General features: G+C 39.4%; 1 protein-coding gene across 15 annotated transcripts in view; it reads right to left on the bottom strand.

The window, feature by feature from the left end:
- Window positions 1-22,617, bottom strand: part of MBD5 (methyl-CpG binding domain protein 5) — a 176,059-nt gene that overhangs the window by 31,773 nt on the left and 121,669 nt on the right. For 12 of the 15 annotated variants that reach the window (XR_013930136.1, XR_013930137.1, XR_013930138.1 and 9 more), the window contains 5 exons: window positions 17,283-18,311; window positions 15,416-15,627; window positions 12,432-13,640; window positions 6,867-6,979; window positions 1,187-1,262 (listed from right to left, as the gene is read on the bottom strand). Coding sequence is in view for 7 of the 15 variants with exons in the window: in XM_080400051.1 (XP_080256177.1) it covers window positions 1,187-1,262; window positions 6,867-6,979; window positions 12,432-13,640; window positions 15,416-15,627; window positions 17,283-18,311 (2,639 nt within the window). In the remaining 8 variants the exon portion in view is untranslated. The remainder of the gene's footprint in view (window positions 1-1,186; window positions 1,263-6,866; window positions 6,980-12,431; window positions 13,641-15,415; window positions 15,628-17,282; window positions 18,312-22,617) is intronic. The other 3 variants (XM_080400054.1, XM_080400053.1, XM_080400055.1) reach the window with 3 other exon arrangements.

The raw sequence follows: 22,617 nt of genomic DNA, 5'->3' as shown, positions 1-22,617 counted from the left end.
TGGATTATAAACGAAAAAAAGGTATCAGCGGACTGGTTCGGCCCCAGTGTGTAAGTGGTGGCGTAACTGACACAGGAGGCGTGTGTGCCAAACTAGTACCCCATATTTATTTGTGACAGACCTACAACCTTTCCTTTTCCTCCCAAAGACAAGAGGAAAACGCATCGTTTTGAGTCAAAACTCAATCCCATTTCCTAAAATTCACAATTCTAAACAAAAGATTTGATTTTGTTCTTATTTACGGCAGTCGCTAAAAGCTACTGAACAACTTATCCCGCATTTCCCGGTTGTTCTGCACCGGGCTGTAAGCCTGGCATTCTGCAGGCGCCTCCCTTCGTACACTCCAGAAGCTTCCCTGCAGTTTTACTGCTACTTCTAAATATGCACATGTACACGCATCTTCAGTACCGAGCACCAAAGATCAGGAAAAAGACTTTTTTCTATATTCCAATGTTTTATAGTTAATAATTTGAATAATTACAAACGATAAGATAGGGGAGGTTACATGTGCTGTGATAGACTTTGTTGCATTTCTAAGTCTGCTTCAAAGAAATTACAGCCATGTTTTAAATACGATGATGAGTACATTGTATAAACCGATTTTTTATATTAGAAAGATCCTGGGCTTACCTACCAACAGTGTAATTACTGTAGAAAGAACGCCATCAGATTTGGTATTAGGAATTCTCCTCTTTTTTTTTTAAACTTACCTTTCATGACAATATCCTTCATTTCACATGAGGAAAACTTTACTCAAAGAGTTTTACATTCAAAAGAATGATGCTTTGCAATGTGGTTTCAATGTCTTGCTGCTTAAATGGAGAAACAAACGAGCCTGACTTTGTGTTACTAATCAGAGAAAACCCATGGAATATGAGTGGGACTGGAACTGATCCAAATATTATCAGGCTGCATGTGTAAAACTAAGTCCAGGAATCAATCTTTGTAAAAAATAATATAATTGGCAACGCAACTAAAATTCTTCAACTTTTCCCATTTTTCAGAATGATTAGACATTTGCAAACAGTTTTTAATGCAGGAGAAATATTGAAAAATTCTACGTTACTTATGAAAATAGAAACAAAATTTACGTTAGATAGCAACCCAAACCAGCACTCCCTATCTTCAACTGACACACGTGCAGAAACACAGAAAAAGATTATTGCTGATGTGAAAAGAAACTTACATTCCCAGACATTTTGTCTAGTTCACTCATGGCCTCGTGTATAGCAGCTTCTAAATGGTTATTTAGCTTTCCACTTCTAGGAAGAAAAAAATTAATGCCGTTAGTAATTCTCAGTAACAGAAAAAAAGCTAAAAAACTCTAAAGAATGTCATAATAAACACACAAACTCCTCGGACATACTGTACTAACTGTAGAGCCTCCCAGGTTGTTGCAGCACAAAATATCACGCAAAACAGAGGCTTGTGTTGGAATGACAGAAGAAAACCACTTCAATGAGTTGTATGGTTGGTTACAATATCCACAAGACAGATTAAGCCCATGAATAAAAAGCAAAAGTACTTCATGGTAACACAATGTTTTGTGCAGTCTTGTCTTTTTTTTTTTTTTTGAACCGCCAGCAAAGGGCCAGGCTACCATGGGTTTTGATCAGGAGCAGAAGAGGAGCACTCCAGCTACTCTGGGCTTTCTTAAAGACTTCAAGCGTTACTAAACCTCTAGTGCCAGCTCGCCTCTGCCTCCTTCTTGCTCCACATTATATGCTGCATTGACCTTGTACATGGGGTTACACTTCAGTGATACTTTTGCGAAGGACTAAACATGTACATCGCTATCTCCTTGAAAAACCAGCGTGATTGGCAAAGTTTCCCCCTTACCCAAAGCACACAGCTCAAAGTTCAATATCTCTTCTAACTTTCAATAGCCAGAGGAAAGTAAGTCATGTTAATCCTCTAAAATGTTGCTATTTTACCCTGGAATGACAACACACCAAGGGCAATGGTAAAGGTAGGTTGAAAACCTTCTTCTTCCAAACCAAAAGTTATGCCAAGTCACTGGGCAGCTCCGTATAGATCTAATTTTACAGAGACATTTATGTACATTTCTTCTTTAAAGAAGTTTCCTACTTGAACACCACGCTTTGCATGACAGGTCATACTTCTCTGACTGTGTGTTCACACCTCAAGAGTTTCAAGCCAGCAAATTGTACTTGCACACAAGTTACTACCGTCTGTCGATGGCTCGTTGAGGATCTGCGCTTAATGGCACGCACGCATGTGCGTGTATGTATATATCTGTATTTAGATAGGTTGATTCATTCATGACTTCAGCTGAACAGGTACGTTTACTTCAAGTAATGGACTTGAAGACAAATGGCTGAATGTGAGATGAGAGCCATATTATAAGCATCCATCACAATATCCTCAGGAAGTAAGAAGTGCCGTTATCCCCGCTTTGGAGAGCCATCTGCATCATGAGGGAAGACTATGGCAGAGATAGGTAACAGAACACCTCGTTCCATGCTGGAAAGGATGGTTGGGTCACTAGGACCGTCCCACACCGGAGACACTTTCGAAACAAAACTTTCCTCTTAAAGAAAGCTTCTCATGTCAGCTGGGCCACTCTTCCCTGGCACTTAAAGATTTATAGTGACTAAAAGCATTGGCAAAAGATTGCCAAGGAACTGGCACAGAGGAACTACCGAGGAAGCATTGCTGTACAGTAATTCCACCCCCCGAGCTCAGCAAAATTATTTCCATACCCATCAGCACAGCTGGGAGATCAAAGATAGGAGATCAGAGGGACTGTTATTCATTATTCAAAGAAGATATTCACTAATACCATTTTGCATTGGTCATCTGAGCTATGCCAGGGCACAAATTGCACAAAAAATTTAAAAAAGACAGAAACCTTACTGACCCGACTGCACAGAAGTGAAGTATAACTGGATTTCATCCACACACGATGTTGCACAAGTTGAACTAAGGCTTTGAATGAATTAAACAGTGGTAGTCACGTGCAACTTTAAAATTAGGTATCCTGATATAGTTTAAATCGACTAAAGAAATAAGATAAACTGAAATAACTATTCCCGCCCAAAGCCTGACATGTCCATCTGGGTTTTTGCACTGCTTGGGCTAGACTGCTTGCAAAAACCAGTTTCAGTTTTGCAACCTGGGCAAGTGAAGGCACCCTTAGATATTACAAATGCCGAGCACAATATTGTTCAGCGGCAACATAACTTCCTATAAAGGCAAGATGACTATTTATAATGCAGCTATCTTAATAACTGATAACACTGCTGACTTGCGTATCACCTAGAAGCAGATTGCAGATGTCAAGTTACCTGTGTGTGATGCAGTTATTTAATCAACATTACATGCTCTATCAGCAACACACCCCTATTGCACTATCTATGAAATTATTGCTATTAATCATAACAGCCATTTGAAAGTATTGAAAATATAAAAGATGGTTTGAATTGTCTTAAGAGGCTGCTGTTACGTTCACTTTGCTGTGAAGATGATGATCTGCCCCTGAGCAAATCGAAGGGTCAGAAGTGCCCGTCACTGAAATGTCCCCTTTACCTCAGCTACAAACCTGAGGACTTGACATCAGATACAACACATGCACCAGCCCTCTAGTGATGCAAACCAACCTGTAAACATCACAAGGTTTGGTCAAATTACATTTAAAAGATCCTAGCAACAGTTTGTTCCTCTCATCAAAATGCAGCACATCATCTCTTACCAAACCTCTCCTGGCCAACAGCTTGGAGAAGGACTGAAATTCCTTCCCTCAGGAAGGGAGGACAACCTTTTCATCAGAAGTGTTCCTTTAATCCTCCTCCTCCCTACTAGGGCCCATTAACATTTTACCAAACTGTATCATCAAAATGAAATCTGAGCATGTTTTGAGTTGCAGTTCCCTCCCACAGCAGACACATCCCAGACTCTGCCTGCAGGTGCTGCCTCTGGGCAGCTCTGGCAGCGTTAACACGGACATCTGAGTGCGCCCGCAGTGCCCAACTCACACCTACCAAAGACAGAGACTTAAGACTGTGTCAGGACGGTGACTGACGGGAAGTTGGAAAGGTGGTGGAAGAGATGCGTTAGTTCTTCCCTTACCAGAGTCCTGTTCAACTTGAACATGGCACATGCCCAACAGGATGGACATCAGAGATGTAACTTCAACTCTGAGAAGCCACTGCTCCAACTTCATTTTGCAATAACTTAGTATGGATGGCTGAGATGGTAATGGTAGGGATGGTAAATGGCACGTTCCTGACAAGAGAGAAGCCTGGTGTGGGAAATAACACCCAGAGGAACAGGGAACCACAGGAGGAGGAGACACTGGTGTTGGGTGGTGACCTTTGGAAGATGTTTTGTGAAGTGGGGCAGCAGGATGCCAGTGAACAGAGGAGTACAGGTAACTACAAAGCTTAGGAAGAACGAAGATTGGATCAGACGAGGCTTTGGTAAGGGAAGACTGGGCCTCCACCAGTCTTCTGGAGGCTACAACTGGACAGGTGAGGAAGCTACGCCATGACCTGCTGGAAGCAAGAAGGGACACAGTTCAGGTACGAACGGACCGACTGACATGAGATGGAACTAAGGAAGGTCAGGACGGCTCAGCGGTCTGTGTGAGTGCATCTTCCTACAACCCCCAGAACTCACATGACATTCAGCACTCACACCACACCTCTGAGACACTCCCAAGCAAACCACCTTTTTGCTACAAAGAATGCTTTAGATCATACTATTAGTTGAAGGTACAGAGCTCCGTGCAGCGGAGCTAACACTTCTGACTATGCTGATGAAATGTGCTACAATGACATTATTTTCTGGTGTCTTGTTTAGATACCAAGGAAACAGAATACACAAAATTTTCCATTTAAAAACCAGTACTTAAAGTCAGGAAGATTTACAATTCAAAAATACTGGATTTAAGGTGCAACTTGAATTACATTTTATTACATCCCTATTATAATATAGCTTTCAGCTTTGCAGACTTTTTAATCTTTAGTTTAGTTTTAATGATTTTGTATTTAATATATAATTTCAAAGTATGTTGTTAGAGATTGAGTCAAGACTGTGCAGTGGAGGGGAAAAACAGGAAATATACTAGGGCTGAGACAAGAACTGTAGGAACATGGAGAATAGTTTATGGAGTTAAGGTATCTGAATGTCACTTTGAGGACCTGGATGTTAACCCCACCGTGCTAAACAAACCGGACATATGTGATGCTAGTCCACGCTCTCCCAACATCAATTTATCCTGGGTTTCTTTACCTATGTCTTGGTTACTATAGAAGTGTTCAACTTGATGCCAGTACATGATATGCGTAAGTGCTGAGTACTTACGCAGGTAGATAACAAATAGAAGTATTCTACATGTAGCAATTATATTTAATGCTAAATGTTTGAAAATATCTGGACCTGCATGTAACAAGATACTACACAGACATACACCAAAAAGCAGACCGTAAGGAGATTAATAACTTTTTCAGACAAAGGAAAAAGAGGAAGGGGTCCATGAAGGAGGGCCAAAATATTTGAACTATGAAATAAGTGCAAGTGGAAATAAGGAGAAAAAACCTGGAAGGCTGTAAAGCAACCCTACAGGAGGGATAACCATGTGCCCTGGCATGGCTGGGGTATCTGCTACCCCCAGTTTCCTTACGGGCAAGCAACGGGGCAGGACCAGACCTGCCGCCAAAATAAAGGCCACTGGATTCAGGGGAATTGCAGACAAACCCTGCAGCCTGCTAAATACACAAATGCAAATCAGAAGATAGGCGTTTTTCTTAGATTGTACTGTTTATTTCAACTTTAACACCTCTTTAAATTTGCCCCCGGTGTCACCTTATTTGAGTCACGTATCTCGCCTCAGGGACATGAGCAAATAACTGGGGGGTTGCCAAAAGCCCTTCTGTGTTCTCACCATACACCCTTAAACTCCAGTAAGATATTTTGAGGATGATCTCGGAAAAAACAACCATCAAACATCGTCTCATTGGCTTAAAAAATACTTCTCTTCAGGGCTGCGTGACATATAAATAAAAGAAGGGCTTACACCTTAAAAGGAGCTGAAGACAAATAATTAATTAATTCCTTTAAGGCCATGTTTATTGTGCTAAAGACAAGTATTGCAAGCTGACTTTGGATTCTGACACAAAGTAATATATTTTCACTGCAACAGCACCCTAGAACAAATCCAATCCCAGTACAATTTGTACTTTTTGATCCTTTTATAGCTGTCCAGATTTTTTTCCTCCTAAAGTCGACCATTTTCCTCTTTTTGTCTATGCTGCTGCTTCATGCCCTAAATGCCTACTGTTTCACAGCCTTCCTATCCTTGTATATTTTTAAATAAGAGCTAAAAGGCAAGATAAACCAAACAGTTCATAGATGTCTGACGCAGAGCATAAGGAAAGCTCTGCACTGAGCCCCTTGTCTAGTTAAATACAGCCAGAATTCACAAATTCTGAAGCGCCTCTCAGCAATGGGAAATAAACTGAATTTATCTGAATAAACCTGTGCTCTGCCTGCAGCAGCAGCTGCCAGAGGGAGAGGGGAGAGATAAGAAGGGCAGATCTTGTTAAAGAGCATATTTGGTCAGAATAGTTTTGATGTAATAACTTTTTTTGCTGTAAATTAGAAATCCTACACATGAAAGCTCAAACAAGTAGGCTGACATTTTACAAAGGCTACTGTAAATATCAGAAGATGCAATAAAAATGCAGATATCAAAGATCTCGGATGATTATCATAACCGACAAAGGAATTCAGAAAATTAACTCTTCAGTTTGGCCGCTCTACTAAGCTACCCCAAACAAGAGACTTAGGAAGCAAAATCATTTAATTATTGCATTCCACTAGCAAATAAATGAGCATTTACTTACTTTCTGTTCCTTTTTCTGGCTCGGTTGTAAGCTTCTAGACCTTCTGTTAGTGTCTTCAACTTCTCTGGCTCCACCTGAGTGAAGGTATGAACACCAAACCACATTACCCAGACCTGCAATTATTAAACATTGCTTTTACTTTACTGCTAGACATGCATTATTACGGAGCCTAATTTTCACCGCATCCATAAGACACTAACCTTCCCAGCAAAGAAAAAATGGATGTCTGGCTATATACACCCCCTCATACATATATGTACATATTCTGATTTCTCTAGATGCCCACACCACCAGCAATAGAAATACAAAAAGCAAAACCGTGACACTCATGGAAACAAAACTAGGAAGGAGAACAGTATTTTAACCTCCTTGTTTGTCTTTATATTATTAATATGAACACGGTTTTAATGTCTCATATTCTGTACTCAAATGTATTTTACAAATGTAGTTCACACCTTTGAGACCACCTGGGAAGCATTAAAATAGCAAGTTGCCTATGGTACAATTTTTACAGATGCTATCAACACAAAACTGTTTCATACCACCTCAAATTTCCGGATAAACTATTTAAGGGCTCAGTTTGACAATGCTAATGGCACGGCCAAATTTATTCCTACTTCCGAAGATCCAGGGTCTGTGCTTAAGTTAAAAGGCTTAAGGCCTTAAAAGGGGGTTGGGCAGGTTGACAAGCTTTATTTATGCATTATGAATCCATGAGCCTTCACTAGAGCTGGCTTCAGCCAGCTGATTTATTGGTCCTGAGAAAGGGCTTTTAAATTTTTTTTGTACTTAAGCACATACTTAGCGATCTGCTGAGTCAGGAATGAATTTGAGCACGTGCTCAACAGGGCTGCTGAGCTGGTACCTAAAGTGCTTTCACTGGAAAATAAAGTTCTCTTGAAACCCACCAGAATGATGAACTTTTAAGCAATCTGTATATAAAACTCCGCATACAAACACTGGCACCAGTTAGTACTAGTATAACCAATACAATCATCTACATGATTTTGTCATTTGCATTCTCAAAACATTAGTCCACTTAACTCTGCATGTTATTTTGATTTGGCTGAGTCATTTCTGCTTGTAAAAACAAAAGAAAAAGTATTTAAAACACATCAATTAAAAGAAAACAAATGGATGAATTCCTTTTTTTTCAGTATTGCTACATTTTGCTTGACTTATTTTTTAATCTTTCCATAACTTAACAAGAACCTTATATACCATTTGTTTTGTTAAAAAGTACAGCTTGTATTCTGACACAAGGAAAATTAATTCTATAAATACAAATTTATTAAGCATGCCTATATACAATCTGAAAAAGAAATTTAAATGCAAATTCCCTCTAAACCCAGCCTGTTAATTACTAAATAATTTATATTCACAAAGAAATTGATTTTTAGACGTGACAACGTGAAGTTAATGAGTGAGCAAGTTGTCAAAATCTGTAGAAATAAGGCCCAATACAATACATGCTTAGTCCAAATTTCACATGTCTTGAACTTGCGCATCTGATAATGAAATTGGGGAATACTGCCGTTGTGGGGACTTAAAGACAAGAGTCATTAATGGTGCAATCTGCGCATGGGGAGGCAAGATTTCTGTTTTCATGAAATAGATTCAATTACGGCCACAGATTGTAGTGCTTTTCCCTTACAATGGTGTTTACTTTTAATGCAAGACTACAAATAGTTCAAATAACTCCTCTCCTAATCAGACTTTGGAAAAATACAAATGCATACAGAAGAAATAGTATCTGTTTAAAACCTGTGGAGCTTTACTAAGGATAAACATGAGCAGAAAAGGCACACAACAGTCACAGAATGAGCAAACCGGCTTCAGTGGCTTATACATTACATCTACATTAAAATGGTATTAACGGCGGCATCGTCACTCTGCCTGCCGTACACCTCCCCTCAAGCCTCGACTTTACAGCGTGTCTGAAAAACAGCTACAGAAGAAATGTCTATTTTTCAAACTGAACAAAATTAAAGGGCAATAACATAACCATCTTGAGCCTTTGCCTCCAATGCTTTACTACGTGACAGAGTTGCCACGGATGCTAAATTGGACATTATCCACATCCATATATATATATATATATATGTGTGTGTGTGTGTCTGTGTATAAGGAACAAACTTTGCAAAGAGTTGCATATGCCTGCCATTAGATATATAAGAAAGTTCAATAGGAAATACTTTTATCAAGAGCTAATATCATGTTTGGCTAAGCAGGGACTTATATTAAGTAACAAAAAGGAATCAATATCTTCATTATTGGAATTCTGTGGCGGCAGAAGAGTAAAAAACCCGCTAGCGCTTTTTTGAAGTAGTATCAAATTGCTAACATAACATGGTATTGGAAGCAACTATAACAGATATATCTGAATTAATAACATCATACGCCTTCATTTACAATAAGCCATTACAACACTAAATAATACATACAAATGGGATTTTCAGGACACTGATAAATCACACCTGTTACTACCTGCAGAATTATAAGAGCTCAGTTTAAAAAACCTAGTTTAACTGATGGAAAGTCATACTGGGAACAGTACTTGCCCAGTAAGAACTGCTATGAAATGCACTAGCAACAGGCAACTGCTGCTCACACAAACCCTTCGACTTTCACATTGTTGCTCTCACAACCTTGTTCCTGTGTAGGTGATTTAATTTGGATAATAATCAGATTAATTACTTGATGAAATACACATCCTCTGTTTTAGGATGCATGTAGTTTCAGGCTTGCTCCTTTTTCAGCAATATCTACTGCTGTTGCTGCACTTCCCTGGGGTTCCTCTTTAATTTTCCAAGAGCCAAAAAGCAAGTGTACACTGGGAAACAAAGGTGCAATATTCCTCCCTTCTCCTGTTAGGGAAACATCACTCTAGCTGCTCCTCAAACAGAAGCATTATTACATTTAATACCCATAGTCTTTTAAATGGAAACAAAAATCAAATTATGTATCATATAAAGAAGAGAGAATATACAAAGTACTATGAAATCCCAACAGCATAGCAAAGCTAGTGTTACAATATAGGAAGTTAACATTTGATTATACAAATACTTTTAAAAGATGTTTTAAGGAAGCTCCACAGAAAACTGAATTTTTGGAACTGCTGCTAGTGACTCCCACCATCAATTGTAACCTTCCAGGGTTTTTGTGAAGCACAGGATTTCTGAAGACCATTTGGTTTTCCAGTTTTTTTCTTTTTGGTTTTCAAAGTGGTTTTCCCCATGTTTGTGGGTTTTTTTTGTGTGTGGTGGTGGTTTGTGGGTTTGTTTGGGTTTTTTTTATGTGTTTTTTTTTCCTTTTTTCTTTTCTTCAGACCAGGCTGCTCAAACATCTGAAGAATGTAGCTGTACAACATGTTGTAGGAGTGTTTGAACACGTGTATAAATTGCCAGAGTGCATGGGCGTTCCTGCCTATCTCCAACTGGAAATGGAACTATTACACAGCACATGCACATTTTCACCTCTCTCGTATTGCCCTGTATCCCAGCTTTCAACCTCAACTCCTGACCTTTGGAATGGTCGTTCACTCTGTACTTCTGGGAGAAAATGAGACTTTTTTTTTTTTTTTAAATTTTAAATTATTATTATTAAAGGCCTTCTGATGTGACAGGTGATCCGTTACGTGGGACTTCCTGATGAAGAACTTGAAAGTCTCTCTTGCTGCCTCCACAAGTACCTGCACGAGCAGCAACGTACGCATTTCCCGTTTGCTTCCCTGTTGTTTGTGCTTCAGTATACAGTAAAATCTGTGCCACTGAATATAACATTACACAATGCTTATATAACGTACATAAGAGGCATAAAATCAAAGAAGGCGAGTTTGCACAAAAGCAACTGGACATTCTGGTACCCACAAGCTGGGGAGTAAACGTAAAGAATTGCTAAGGAATGCAAATGAAAAAAGAAATGTCACCTCTTTACAAAAGTTATAAAATATAAGCTCTTCAAATACATCATAACAGTCACATAGATATACAATTTTGTGAATACATACACGTATACAGTGTAATTACTGTAGCTGTAATCCAGATGGGACAAGGATATTGTACATCTCCTAATTTTTCCAGTTTTGTTCAATCTTTTATAGCTCGTGGTCTGTCTCATTTGTCTACACTTTATAAACTGACTTGTTTTGGGGATCTAACCTTTATAAGGCATGAGCTCTTCAGCGCTGTCCTGGCTTCAGCTGTGATAGAGTTAAACCATGATAAGCATTCAAATATTGTTACTCAAGCATGCTGATTTCTCTGTAAATTAAATACTTCTGTTCGGTGTGCTCAGACGGGAGCTCTCTGCAACCTTTGTGGCTAAGAGGTCAACAGAGAAGCCACCCGTGAAGAGAGACTAATGTTCTCTTGGACTAGGGTTGAAAACATTCTGGCCAAACATCACCCCAGTCGTCTGTGGCATCAAGGACCTGTTGGATTCCTTGGGGAAATTACATTTGCATGTCAACCTCTGGTAACTATTACGAACTGCAGTAAGACCAGCAGTGGTTACACAACAGATATACCAGTTCCAGCTGAAGAAATCCTGAGCTACACACCAGTAGGAGTCAGAGGTTGCTGGTGAAGAAGCACTCCTCAACATGTTCTTGTCCTCTCCCTCCTCTGGGCATCTGCTTCAGCCAAATTTTGGCGAAAGCAATACTTTAGTATTCCACTATGTTCTTATGACTGTTGTTGTGCAATGTACTAGGCAGGTATATGGGGGAAAAAGATGTAATTTTTAAGTCCTTTGATTTCTGTGTGTCACAGATAAAAGATTATTTCATTAGATCTTGCCTTTCTGCTTACATATTTTTTAAATTTGCATTTTATAAAACAGCACTTAAAAATATTTATATATGGAAGATGTGACATGTAAGAACTACAAAAAATAATGTTATACACATAGTAGAGACCAGAATTTGAAGTATTTTTCATAATAAAATAATCAGTAACTCTTTGATAACTGTATTTTCTGTATATTCCCCAATAAGTGTATGATTTGTTGACAAAAAAAAATGGATTTTAGTATGAAGCGCAAACTGAAATGCTTTCCTCTCTATTAAACCTCCTTTCAGGGTGAAAATGTGCATGCATTTCCTCTTAAAGAGTGTATGTGTTGATCAGCAAGCTTTTACTTATTACAGACTCCTCAGTCTGATTAGACCACTTTTCCTTTTTGCAGTTTTCAACACTTTAGATGGCTGTGTCCATTTTCTTTGGACAGAGCCAGAAGTTTGACTATACACACAATGTAAGTTAAACAATTTTTTTAACAACATTTTTTGTGTAGCAAGTCTTTCATGCACAAATTAGTAACGCATTATCAGCCCAAAATATAATTTGTCTCATGGCACCGTTAGAAGTTTCTCATTCGATAACTATGGGAAGAATTCAGTTCTGCAAGCTATAGTTAGGAAAAAACCTGATTTGTACTACTAAAATAAGAGACAAAGAATAAAAGAAGGAATGGACCAAGATAGTTTTGATAAACATTTGATGGGCATAGGTACATGTGTATATATATATATAGATAGATATGTGCATATATATATAAATATACCTTCCCCTCCTCAGCGTTTTGTTGACATGAATTGTGAACTTCTTCTTCTCTTACTAGTTTCCCAGGCCATGAAGTCAGTCCTTTGATTTGGCCCCAGACCAAGTCGCCAACGTTAAACGTCCTCGGCCTGTAATGTATCAGCTCATTTGAAGAAGGGGAATCTGGGTTCCTTAGGTCATCTTCACTACTGATGCTTTTAGCATCTGAAGGGCTAGGCACACACCCATTAATGCTTTTGGCATTAAAATCTCCATTGTAATGGATATAGTCTTTAACTAACGAACTTTCCAAGCTATTTGAGGAACTTGGAGATTGCTCTTCCAGAATCAGGTCTTGCTTAGAAGTGTTCAGCAACTCCCCAAATCCTCGGTTCTGCTGAGGCCTATTCCCGTTTATGTGTGCACATCGTTCCACAGTGTTCTCCAGTCTTTCCTTAAAACTCATCATAGTTCTTTTGTAATTGTTATACCTGAAATTCTCCTCCAACATTTTATCACTTTGACAGTTTCGCTGTGATAACAGTATCTGATGCTGCTCGCCTTGTAACAGTGGCAGTGTGGAGATGTTATTGGGCCTTTCGTGACAAGGACTACTATGGATATGGGTAGAATGGTCTAGAAACTCCTCACATTTCCATCTATTTATCTCACTGACAGGACTTTGCTCCCCTTCCCACTGTTTTTTGGGTGTGTTACAACTTGCCGATTTGTAATATTCATACCCATCCCCTTCACTTGAATTTTTACCGTGCTCTGAATTCTTCAGTATTCGTGTTCCTCTAGTGTTCCTTATCCTACCTTCATGATCAGAAACGGCAACGTTTCTTCCATGGATTACTGCACTGACAGCACTAGAAAGATTTAATGGGTCACCAATTGAGGCTGTGAAGGCACTCATGGCACTCAAAGCTGGAATGGGACTCATTTGTGTTGTACTGCTTACGGCAGTGGTGATTACTACTTGCATTCCTTTGCTTGCAGCATCCACAACTGCTTTGTAGATAGCGTCCACCGATGTATCACCCTGAGCAACAACATTGAGGTTATCCTTTGCCTGTTGTCCAAGAGATGGTTCAGTTCTTTGCTGCAAATCACAAGATGTTTCTTGGAAAGGAGGAAGCATAGTGTTGGAGCTCTCAGGAACTGGTGCCATTCCCATTTGAGTGATCATTCTTTTGTTTAGGACAGCAGCATCCTCCTGCATTCTCACCTGGAAAAAGTAGAGAAAAAGATGGAAATTGCTATTCTGCCTAAAGTTCCATTTCAACAGACAAACCTTGTTTCATCTTAGTAAAAAAATCAGGATGGTGGCCAGGGTGGCTATTTGTTAGGCAATTTTATTTTGGCTATACCTCAGTTATGACATTTTATGCTGAACAAGCTAGATAGAAAACAAACAAAAAAGCATAATTCAGAGGAAATCAAAATCACTGGCTCTTAGACTTTGCCGCACGGATCAAACCAGACGTCTTCCATGAAATGATACAACCAACCATGCCCTAGTGAGACTACATTATCATCTCTTTCCAAAAGAGTCTCTTCAGGGATTCCCTCTTCTGATTCTAGTATTCTACTATTCTACTCTCCCTTTTTTCTCTCAAGTCCTAAACAACTCCACCAAGGTCAATACTTGTGTTCTCAACTATCCTCTCTTGTTCCTTCCTTCCCAGACCCGAGCTTTGCTTCTTTCCTCCCTACCAACCGTTCTTCTGGGCTCCTTGTATGCTCCTCATTCAGTTTCTGCAATGCAGGCCATCACTGCCCTTTTGGAATTGGCTAACATTTCTATGTTTCCCCTTTCAGTTATGCTTCTCTCGTGGGATGTCTTTTTTACATCACTCCCTCGCCGACCGTGCCTGCATCCCTTTGCATTGCAGCTGTAATATCAGGCACTGCCACAGTAAACTGCAACCTTCAGATTAAAGTAACTGCGCTTTTATATTTCTTGTCACATATGTAGGCAGCAAAGATGACGTCAGTAATAGCGCTATAGCAAAAAATTGTAAAATCCAAGGTAAAATACTTCCAAAAGCTCCTTTAAATACTTATATACTATCTAATATATCTGAAGCAAAACCTACTGAGATAAAGCTACCAAAATGCATACGAAAACAAAGCGAGGTAATAGGCAGAGGACTGTGATTCTGCAATAGCAGCGAAACATCTACACTGAGAAAATGACGTGTCCTTTTTTTTTTTTTTTTTTCCCTTTCTTAAAGGGTAAAAGCACTTTCTGGCTCTACCTGCATGCTTCTGTCTTCATGTCTCGAGTTCTGCAGCAAGCACAGCAATACCAAATAATAATAAATATGTATTTTAACTCTGAGTAATAATAAATACAAATTTTAACTCTGGGTTTATTATCTATTTTGGTTGCTATGCTTCCCATCAGTATGTTAGCTTGATAGTTCCACTTGCATTATGAAGAACTGTCTATTTCGGTGGGTAGCAGGGAGGTATCATTTCTGCACAGTTTGTCATTGCATATTCATCCTAATGCTCGTTTTTTTCAGTCTATCCAATCCACATCCCAGCTAGCTCTTCCACTCAATTTCAGCAGGAATATAAGAGGACAGGTACACACAGTCACCTATAATCATTTATTAAGCTTCTAATTACTGTAAAGTACTATCAGTATTTATTTCTTACCACTGAATTGTTAGAGTGCTCTAAAGGGGAATGTATGATTGTTTGTGCGGAATGGAAAACAGTTTTGCTAAAAGCATATAGCAATTGTTAGAACATACAAAGCATATTTTTTTCAATACATGCAGCATAACTCTTTCCAAAGAAACTACTCCCTATTTCTAAGGAAGAAGGTGTAAAATTTCAGTAAAAAACATTACTGATTTGAAAGAGGTAAGCAATTGTATGTATCATATTGTCTTGATCACTCAGCAAAACCCCATCAAACCGCAGAGGGTATAATTTTACCTAGCGAGAGTTGCACATTTGTTTGAATATTGATTTTATTTTGCTTTCTACCTGGAAGTTTTGGAACAGACATGCCATGGGGTTTGGGTTGTTAGCTGGGCCAGGAATTGGGGGCTGGCCTTGAAAGCCCTGCATGTTCTGATACCCCTGGAGAAGGTGCTGTTGCTGCTGATTTGAAGGAAACATCTGATTGTTGTTTAATAGCGACTGGAGATGACTCAGCTGATGGTTATTCAAAGTAGTGTTTATAGATGACATGTCACCTGTAATTCAAACACAGGGAAACATAAGTCAGTACAGTTTTCAACAGTCAGGAGGAATTTCCTCGACTCAAATTTTAACTGACTGCTAAGCAAATGCCTCTGTAAAACAACACTTTTCCCCTTCAATCTTCTAAGGAACGGTCCTCAAGGCATGTGTCCCCTACTCTTTATTCCTTTATTGCTTCAGTATTGCTTCTTTTGCATGTCACCTCTATCTGGACTCTTTCTAAAGGTTTCTGACACTACTGTCTCTGCTTTTGGAAGGGTACACAGCCAAGCATGGCAGAACGAGCTTCTGTGATATTCAGTGTCTCGGAATCTTACTCTTAGTTTCCAAAAAATGACTGCTTCAAACAGTACTGGGGTGGTGAGGGGGAGGAGGAGGAACAGAGAAAGAGAAAATAATTTTAAAAACCCAACAAAACTAGTTTTTCGTTAACTATGACAAAATAACATGAGCTAACTGCAGATGAGCAAAGGCTTTTTGGCTCACGGACATGTCAGCCAACACTAAATTTTTATTTTTAATATTCTAGAGAAACAACTGTATTAACATTCTGTATTAATGAAAATCTTACAGGAAAATTCTACTTCTAGTAAAATAATTACGTTGCTGAGCCTGACTCTATGAAATAATAAAAAGCTTAAAAATACATCCATTTCCTGGGGGAAGGTGTTTGTTTTAGTTAAGAGTTCACATTTTTCTTAAAACTCCCATTTGCAGAATCATTGGTTATTTATTTTTTACATGGAAAATATAGTGTTGAGTTCATGATAGCTATTTAGTAGGTAAGTATGAGGTAATAAATTAAAATACTTATCAGCTTTTTGCCACTATTTAATTCCTCCTCCTAGTCTTTCTATTAGATTACACAGACCAAACAACAGAGGAATACTTACTATATTATGTATTCTTTGTAAAAATCATCAAAAGACCCCGGGGAAAAAAATGACATTTAAGGGCTTTTTAATTGCATATTTTGGGCTGTAGGTGTTAAGTGAGATACCCTGGGTTTCTAAACTACAAACTAAAATGAAAAAGGAAAAAAAAAAGCACCCAGAGAAATGAGAAAATATAAATACACAATAGAGGGCTCGAAGGGCAACCTTTCTCTTTGGATTTCTGCAAGGACCTGCTTCAAGTGCTTTATGGATTACTTTACTCGAGGAGTGTGCTCACGGTTTTGGCACTTTTGATTCATTTGAAAAAATGCACTTGGCCATTTTTCATCTACCGCACAGCTACTCATACTAACCCTGTGATGCCACATGCACTTGAAATGAAACACCGCATCCCAGAGACGCACCTGTGCTTTTACTACTTGAAAAGTAAACCAAGTCCAATTGGTTACAGAATTTTCAGGTGTATATAGTAGGTCTAGTGGCATCAGAATTAAGAATGGAATGTAAAATAATTTCCAAAACCAGTATTAAATGTTCCTGAATTCAATTAGAAGTATTTTAAATTTCTTACAATAACAGTTGTGTTTTTCTCAATAAACAAGCTGCAATATACAAAAGCCTTACAAAAAAAAAAAAAAAAGTAAGATACAGTGGTCTTTCAAAATAGAAACTAGAATCCGAAATTCCCCCTCCCCAACCCTCTTTCCTTTTTTTTTTTTTTCCTTTTATATCTGTGAAGAAATTGAACTTACCAAGCAGACCTGTCCCCAGTAGAGGGTTAAGTAGCTGTGGCACCACAGAGTTACTGTTGAGTTTAGCTGGACCAGATGTATTCCCAGCATTATTAGATATGTTCAGCAATGTTTCTGCCATTGACACCACTGCTGTCCCACCACCCAGGGTTGAGACAGACAGTGCTGCCACTGCTGATGATGTAGTGGTTGTGGTAGTGGTTGCTTGGGAGGAGGTGGCTATGGAAACCTCTGGATGATTAGCAGTGTTGCCCGATGCAGAGTTCAGGACACCTCCCACCAGCTGGGGGTTCAAGGCCATTAATGCTGAGGCCCCAGAGACAGCTGGGAGGAGCAGGGGGTTAGAAGTAGTGTCAGTGCCTGAAAAGCTTGGTATAGGGTTGCCCAGGGGGTTGGTTAAAAGGGTCTCCACCCTGTTGCTTTCTGACTGATTGCTCGGCAAATGCTCAGGTGGGGCTGTCAGCTGTGTTACTGAGGGTAAAGGGTTATTTTGCTGTTGCAACAGATCTGAGATGGTCAGATTGAAAGATGGTAGGGGAAGCATGGCAGCTGCTTGGGCTTGGTTCTGAAGGAGGGTTGCTAGAAGCTGAAAATGAACAGGTTGTAATACCTGCCCATCCACGTCACTGGAGAGAAAAGCTAAAGCAGCATTTACATTCGGGTTGAGAAAACCTAAAGGGTTGAGGTTGACCTCAGACTTGCCTTCTCCTGCTGAAGGCTGCAGTATATTTAATAGATTCTGGTTTAGGAGATGTTGCTGATTCACTGGCAAAGAGATAGGTAGAGAATTGAGGAGGTTTTGATTCAAAGAATGTGGAAGATTGTTGTTTGAAGAGCTGTTCTGCGGAAAATGAAGCGAGTGTTCGTGGCCAGCGAAAGGGAAATCACTCCCTATGGGCAGCTGGCTCTGAAGTGGGTTTCCAGCTGCAGTAGTGACTATAACACCGTCTTGGAGCACAGATGTTGTCTTTGTGATGGCAGGTTGGCTGGTGCCAGCTATGGCTATTGATGATGATGGTCCTGAACCCCCTGCAACGCCAAAGGACAAAACTATTAGTAGTATACTGCCGGCTGGGAGGCTATCATCAAAGTTATAAAGTAACCATGTTAATACAAACCAGTAATGATTGATACCCAAATGTCTGGAGCATCCAGGCTTGAGAACTTTTTAAATATGAATGAACCTGCCATCGGCAGCTTCAGACACTACGTGCTGAGCCACATCTCATTGAAAATTATTTAACCATACCCTTGTATTTCCCTTAAATTTCTTTAAGTGGGGATATAATAGGATTTCATCCATCACATATTTTGATTAGCATAAACCGAAAAACAACCACAATTTAACATAGTCGTGGACCAGTAAGAAATTAACTACTAGGAAGAAGGATCAATGGGAGACATGAATGATGCTGAGAGAAAGAGTGTTAGCACATGACCTACACGTGGACGTGAACCTTATGCTCTTCTATTTTCACCTCTATTCCATTAATGGGGTTTTGGAGAGTTATTATTTCAAGCATTATTTTGAACTCCTGAAGAAAAAAATATACAGTGATGACTATTACATGTCATGATGATACCTATGATAAAATCCAATGAGCAAAATACATTATGGTCAAGGTAGGTTAGTATTCAAACACCCCCAACGATTTATAACGAAAAAAATGTACATTGGTGTGGTCTAGTCATATCTATCACTTGGCGTGAAAAGAAAGACCAACTGGGTAAATTTACGATGAGGGGGTTATGCAGAAAGAGCGAGAGAATAATGAAGTTTATTTGGGTATCTTTATAACCCTTTACCAAAGCTGAAGTATAAAATAAATTATTCATTGTCTTTTACTTCAGGCAGAGTCTTGAACTGACAGTGGTCACATACACAAAATCTAGGAGAGGAAACTAAGAGAATTAAAGCAAGGGAATTTGCCTTGAACTACGCCTTTCTACTTTATTCACTGCAATCCACTGGAGAACACTCGAGTATTAAAATCATATACTTTATATATAGAGAATGGTATAATTATAAATGTATTTAACTATGGTTTTGACACAATAAAATAATTTTCCATTCTCAACTGCCCTGCAAATATGGTTCACACGATAAGGCATCAGAAGGTATTGAGTATCCATAAGCATCAATTATCATTTTTCTAAACAAATACTGTTTGAAAAGGGATATGCAACTACACTCCTAACTGGTAAGAACTGAATCAAATCTTTACATCATTTGTAACTTAAAAGACCATTTTTCAAGTACTGTAATGTTATGACAACTCAAAAAGGTACAAAATTAACACAGCACATGAGGCACTGCATTGAATGCATGACAGATCACACCCTCTCTCCCAGGTATCATTATTGCATTTCAGTACAGAAATTAAAACTTTTAAATTAATTATTTAATTTAATTATTAACAAAAAAAAAAGTAAGAACAAATTGTAATCGTAAAGCAGAGGATATCCTATTCTGGTGTGATGAGAAATAGGTTAACAAAGCAATAGAAGTGGTTTCATGACAAGTGCATTTCTCTAGGCTGCAGTTTGGAACAAAAAAAACAGATAAGCACTTGAGGAAGAAAAACCCAACCATGCACTGAAAATATATGTTACACTGGATTTCCAGTGATGGTTTTGTGTTTAACATTTCAGATTAGGCAGGAACAGCAAACGCTCTGTCTTGACACCCCCAGGCCTGGCAAGTGCCTCATTTATAGAGAAAGTGGTACCCGCACCCTGCCCAGCTTCCTCGCTCAGAAATAGAGCCTTCCCAATTATAGACACCTTCCTGATAAACATCAATGGAAAGCTGCTAATCAGATGGCTTGCCCAGAAATTACTCAAGACCGAGATGAGGACAGCAATGGCAAACCTATTGGTGCAGATGAATGAAACCCACAGCAACGCAAGGGAGTTTGTTTTCTGCCAACGTAGGCATCCTGCTGGTCGCCTAATTCTGGAGACGAGAAGCCCCTGGCAATATCTCCAACATGGAACATAAGAGAAAAAAGAAAGATTCTCTCAAGCACATGTTTACACATCAAGGTGTACATGATCATGCCAGGCTTGTAATGGATCAGTGTGTTACAGCACCCATGGTGACCGTAATGGTTGGGCACTGTTCTTAGAAGAGGGCAAGGCAGTGGGTTGAAAACCTTTTTGCACACAAAAAAAGGAAATTTCCTTTTTTTAAAAAAATAAAATCAGTATTCAGAATTGACACTCCAAGGATTTAAAAATCAGGAAAACCCCAAAGACCAAACTACAGATTTAAGAATGACCATTACAAAGTCATTCCTGTAGGGTTTAAGCAGAATCAGCTGTACCACTCACATGACACGAGATGGATGCCTACCATACTTAAAAATACTTAGGGCCTCTTCAACGAGGAAGAAATTGGCAAGAAAATTGCTCACTAAAACAAAACTCTGTCACTGCACTTTTGGAGACACACTTAAGGTTAGTCTTCCTAGTTGTAATCTAGTTTAAGATGAACCAGGTAACACCTCAATACCTTCAGATGGCTATTCCTCCCATTTGTAAATGGCCTTCCACATAACATCTCACTGTCATACAGATAAAACCAGGCTACCATCAGCTCAGCAGCAATGGTTTGATACACTGGACTTTCTAAGGCAATTTATTTCAGGAAGTATTGTTCTGAAAACCCTTTACTCCTGCAACAGGGGAAAGATGGATATACAAGCTTTTTCCTCAGTGGCTAAGAAAAGCTTCCCTCACTAGTAGAAATCACATTCAATGTGTTAAGCTGCACAGGAATACATTTTTAATTCAGGCATGAGAAAACTACTGTATATATAGAGCTCTCATGAATATAAAAATCTAATTTTGGTATTTTCCAGTGGACCTAATCTCTGTTTCTCATTTATTGATGATCTTATTTGCCATTCTGCTTGGGTAAATGACCACATGGAAGAGTATTTGGTGTGAAGCAAATCTCAAACTTGTGAAACTGTTGCTAGGGTTTTGTCAAACCCTGCTCTGTTTTCTAACCCCAATCAAACACCACTTCTGGAGCTCTAACCTGAGGTGTCCAGAGGGCATTCAACACTTGGCCTTTCGCTGGGTTAATTAGGCAATCAATTAATTGCTACTAGGGGTGCGGGGGAAACACCTTGATGGATTCTGAGTAGGAGGAAGAAAATGTGTCCTTATTTCAATGCAGACTTGAGAAGCTTGGGGGTTGAAGAGGTGATGACTTCAGCAGGAAAAGAAGACAAATACCCCCTAGCTTTTGTCAAACCTAGCTCATGGAATGACACCATAGGACTTTCTGAAGGGAAGTAGCAGTAGCTGGGTAGAAGCTAATACAATATTTACAACTGCATTCTGGGACAAATCTATCTCTAGCAGCAGCCTGAATTGCCAGAATATGATTTTCTGGATCTCTTCCAAAATACCATCTCCAACAAGTCAATATTCCAGATGAAGAAATGCATGCACACCCATTCTCATTAAAATATAGTGCTGCTAGACATCTCCTGAATATTTGGCCCCAATCCAAAGACAAAATCTTGACTTATTTTTTCCCCTTTATAAAACACATACGATTTCTGTGATTGTGATTGATAGTGCTGCACTGACAAGGCGCAGAAGGCCATCTTCCTCTGGAAGGACCACAAGAGCCCTCGGGGAGCCGTCTGAGCTGCCCTTCCCCAGTTTCAAAATGCAAGATCCAGCATGAACGTGAGCAGTCCCGTCTTTTTGACTCACAAGGAGATCACGCACAATGAGAAGAAAGCGATGCGCGGCACCAGCAGCATGAAGATGTGGGATTCTCTGCAAACAGCATGGAAAAATCTAACATGCCTCACCAAAGCAACGGTTTAAGCTACACTGCGAGTCCAAGAGAAGGAGAGTCCTAATAAGAAGCCTGTCCTTCCAAATCAGGCAGTGGCACCAACATGTAGCAGTGGCGATTTGGAGCTGACTCAATGTCCTCTGAGGTCTGTCTTTTACTCAGAGTGATAGCTTGACATATACATTATATTTACCGGAATTTTCAAAGAGGCCAGGATGACAGTGGAAACCAGATGGTGGATGACAGCTGAAAAAAGATCCCTACGCAAACAAGCTGTCTTGGCCAGCAGTGCTGTAAGGAGAACAGGACCGTGATTCTGACCGCTTGCATTTCCTTCAGGCCTGCAGAAGGCTGACAGCCAGAAAAAAAGAAGATGCACCGCAGCACCAAAGAGTTTCAAGAGTGCGCTAGTTCACCCAGACCTCCAATATGAAATGGTTTGTTATTACAGTGTCCAGGCTCCGAGGTGACAGGAGACTTTCGATGAGAAATGCGAATGGGAGCTGAAAGCTA

The sequence above is a fragment of the Falco punctatus genome (genome assembly GCF_963210335.1).
Source record: "Falco punctatus genome assembly, chromosome: 8".
In the NCBI taxonomy this organism is placed as follows: Eukaryota; Metazoa; Chordata; class Aves; order Falconiformes; family Falconidae; genus Falco; species Falco punctatus.
The sequence above is the reverse complement of the archived record's forward strand: the minus strand, read 5'-3'. Positions and strand labels throughout refer to the sequence as shown.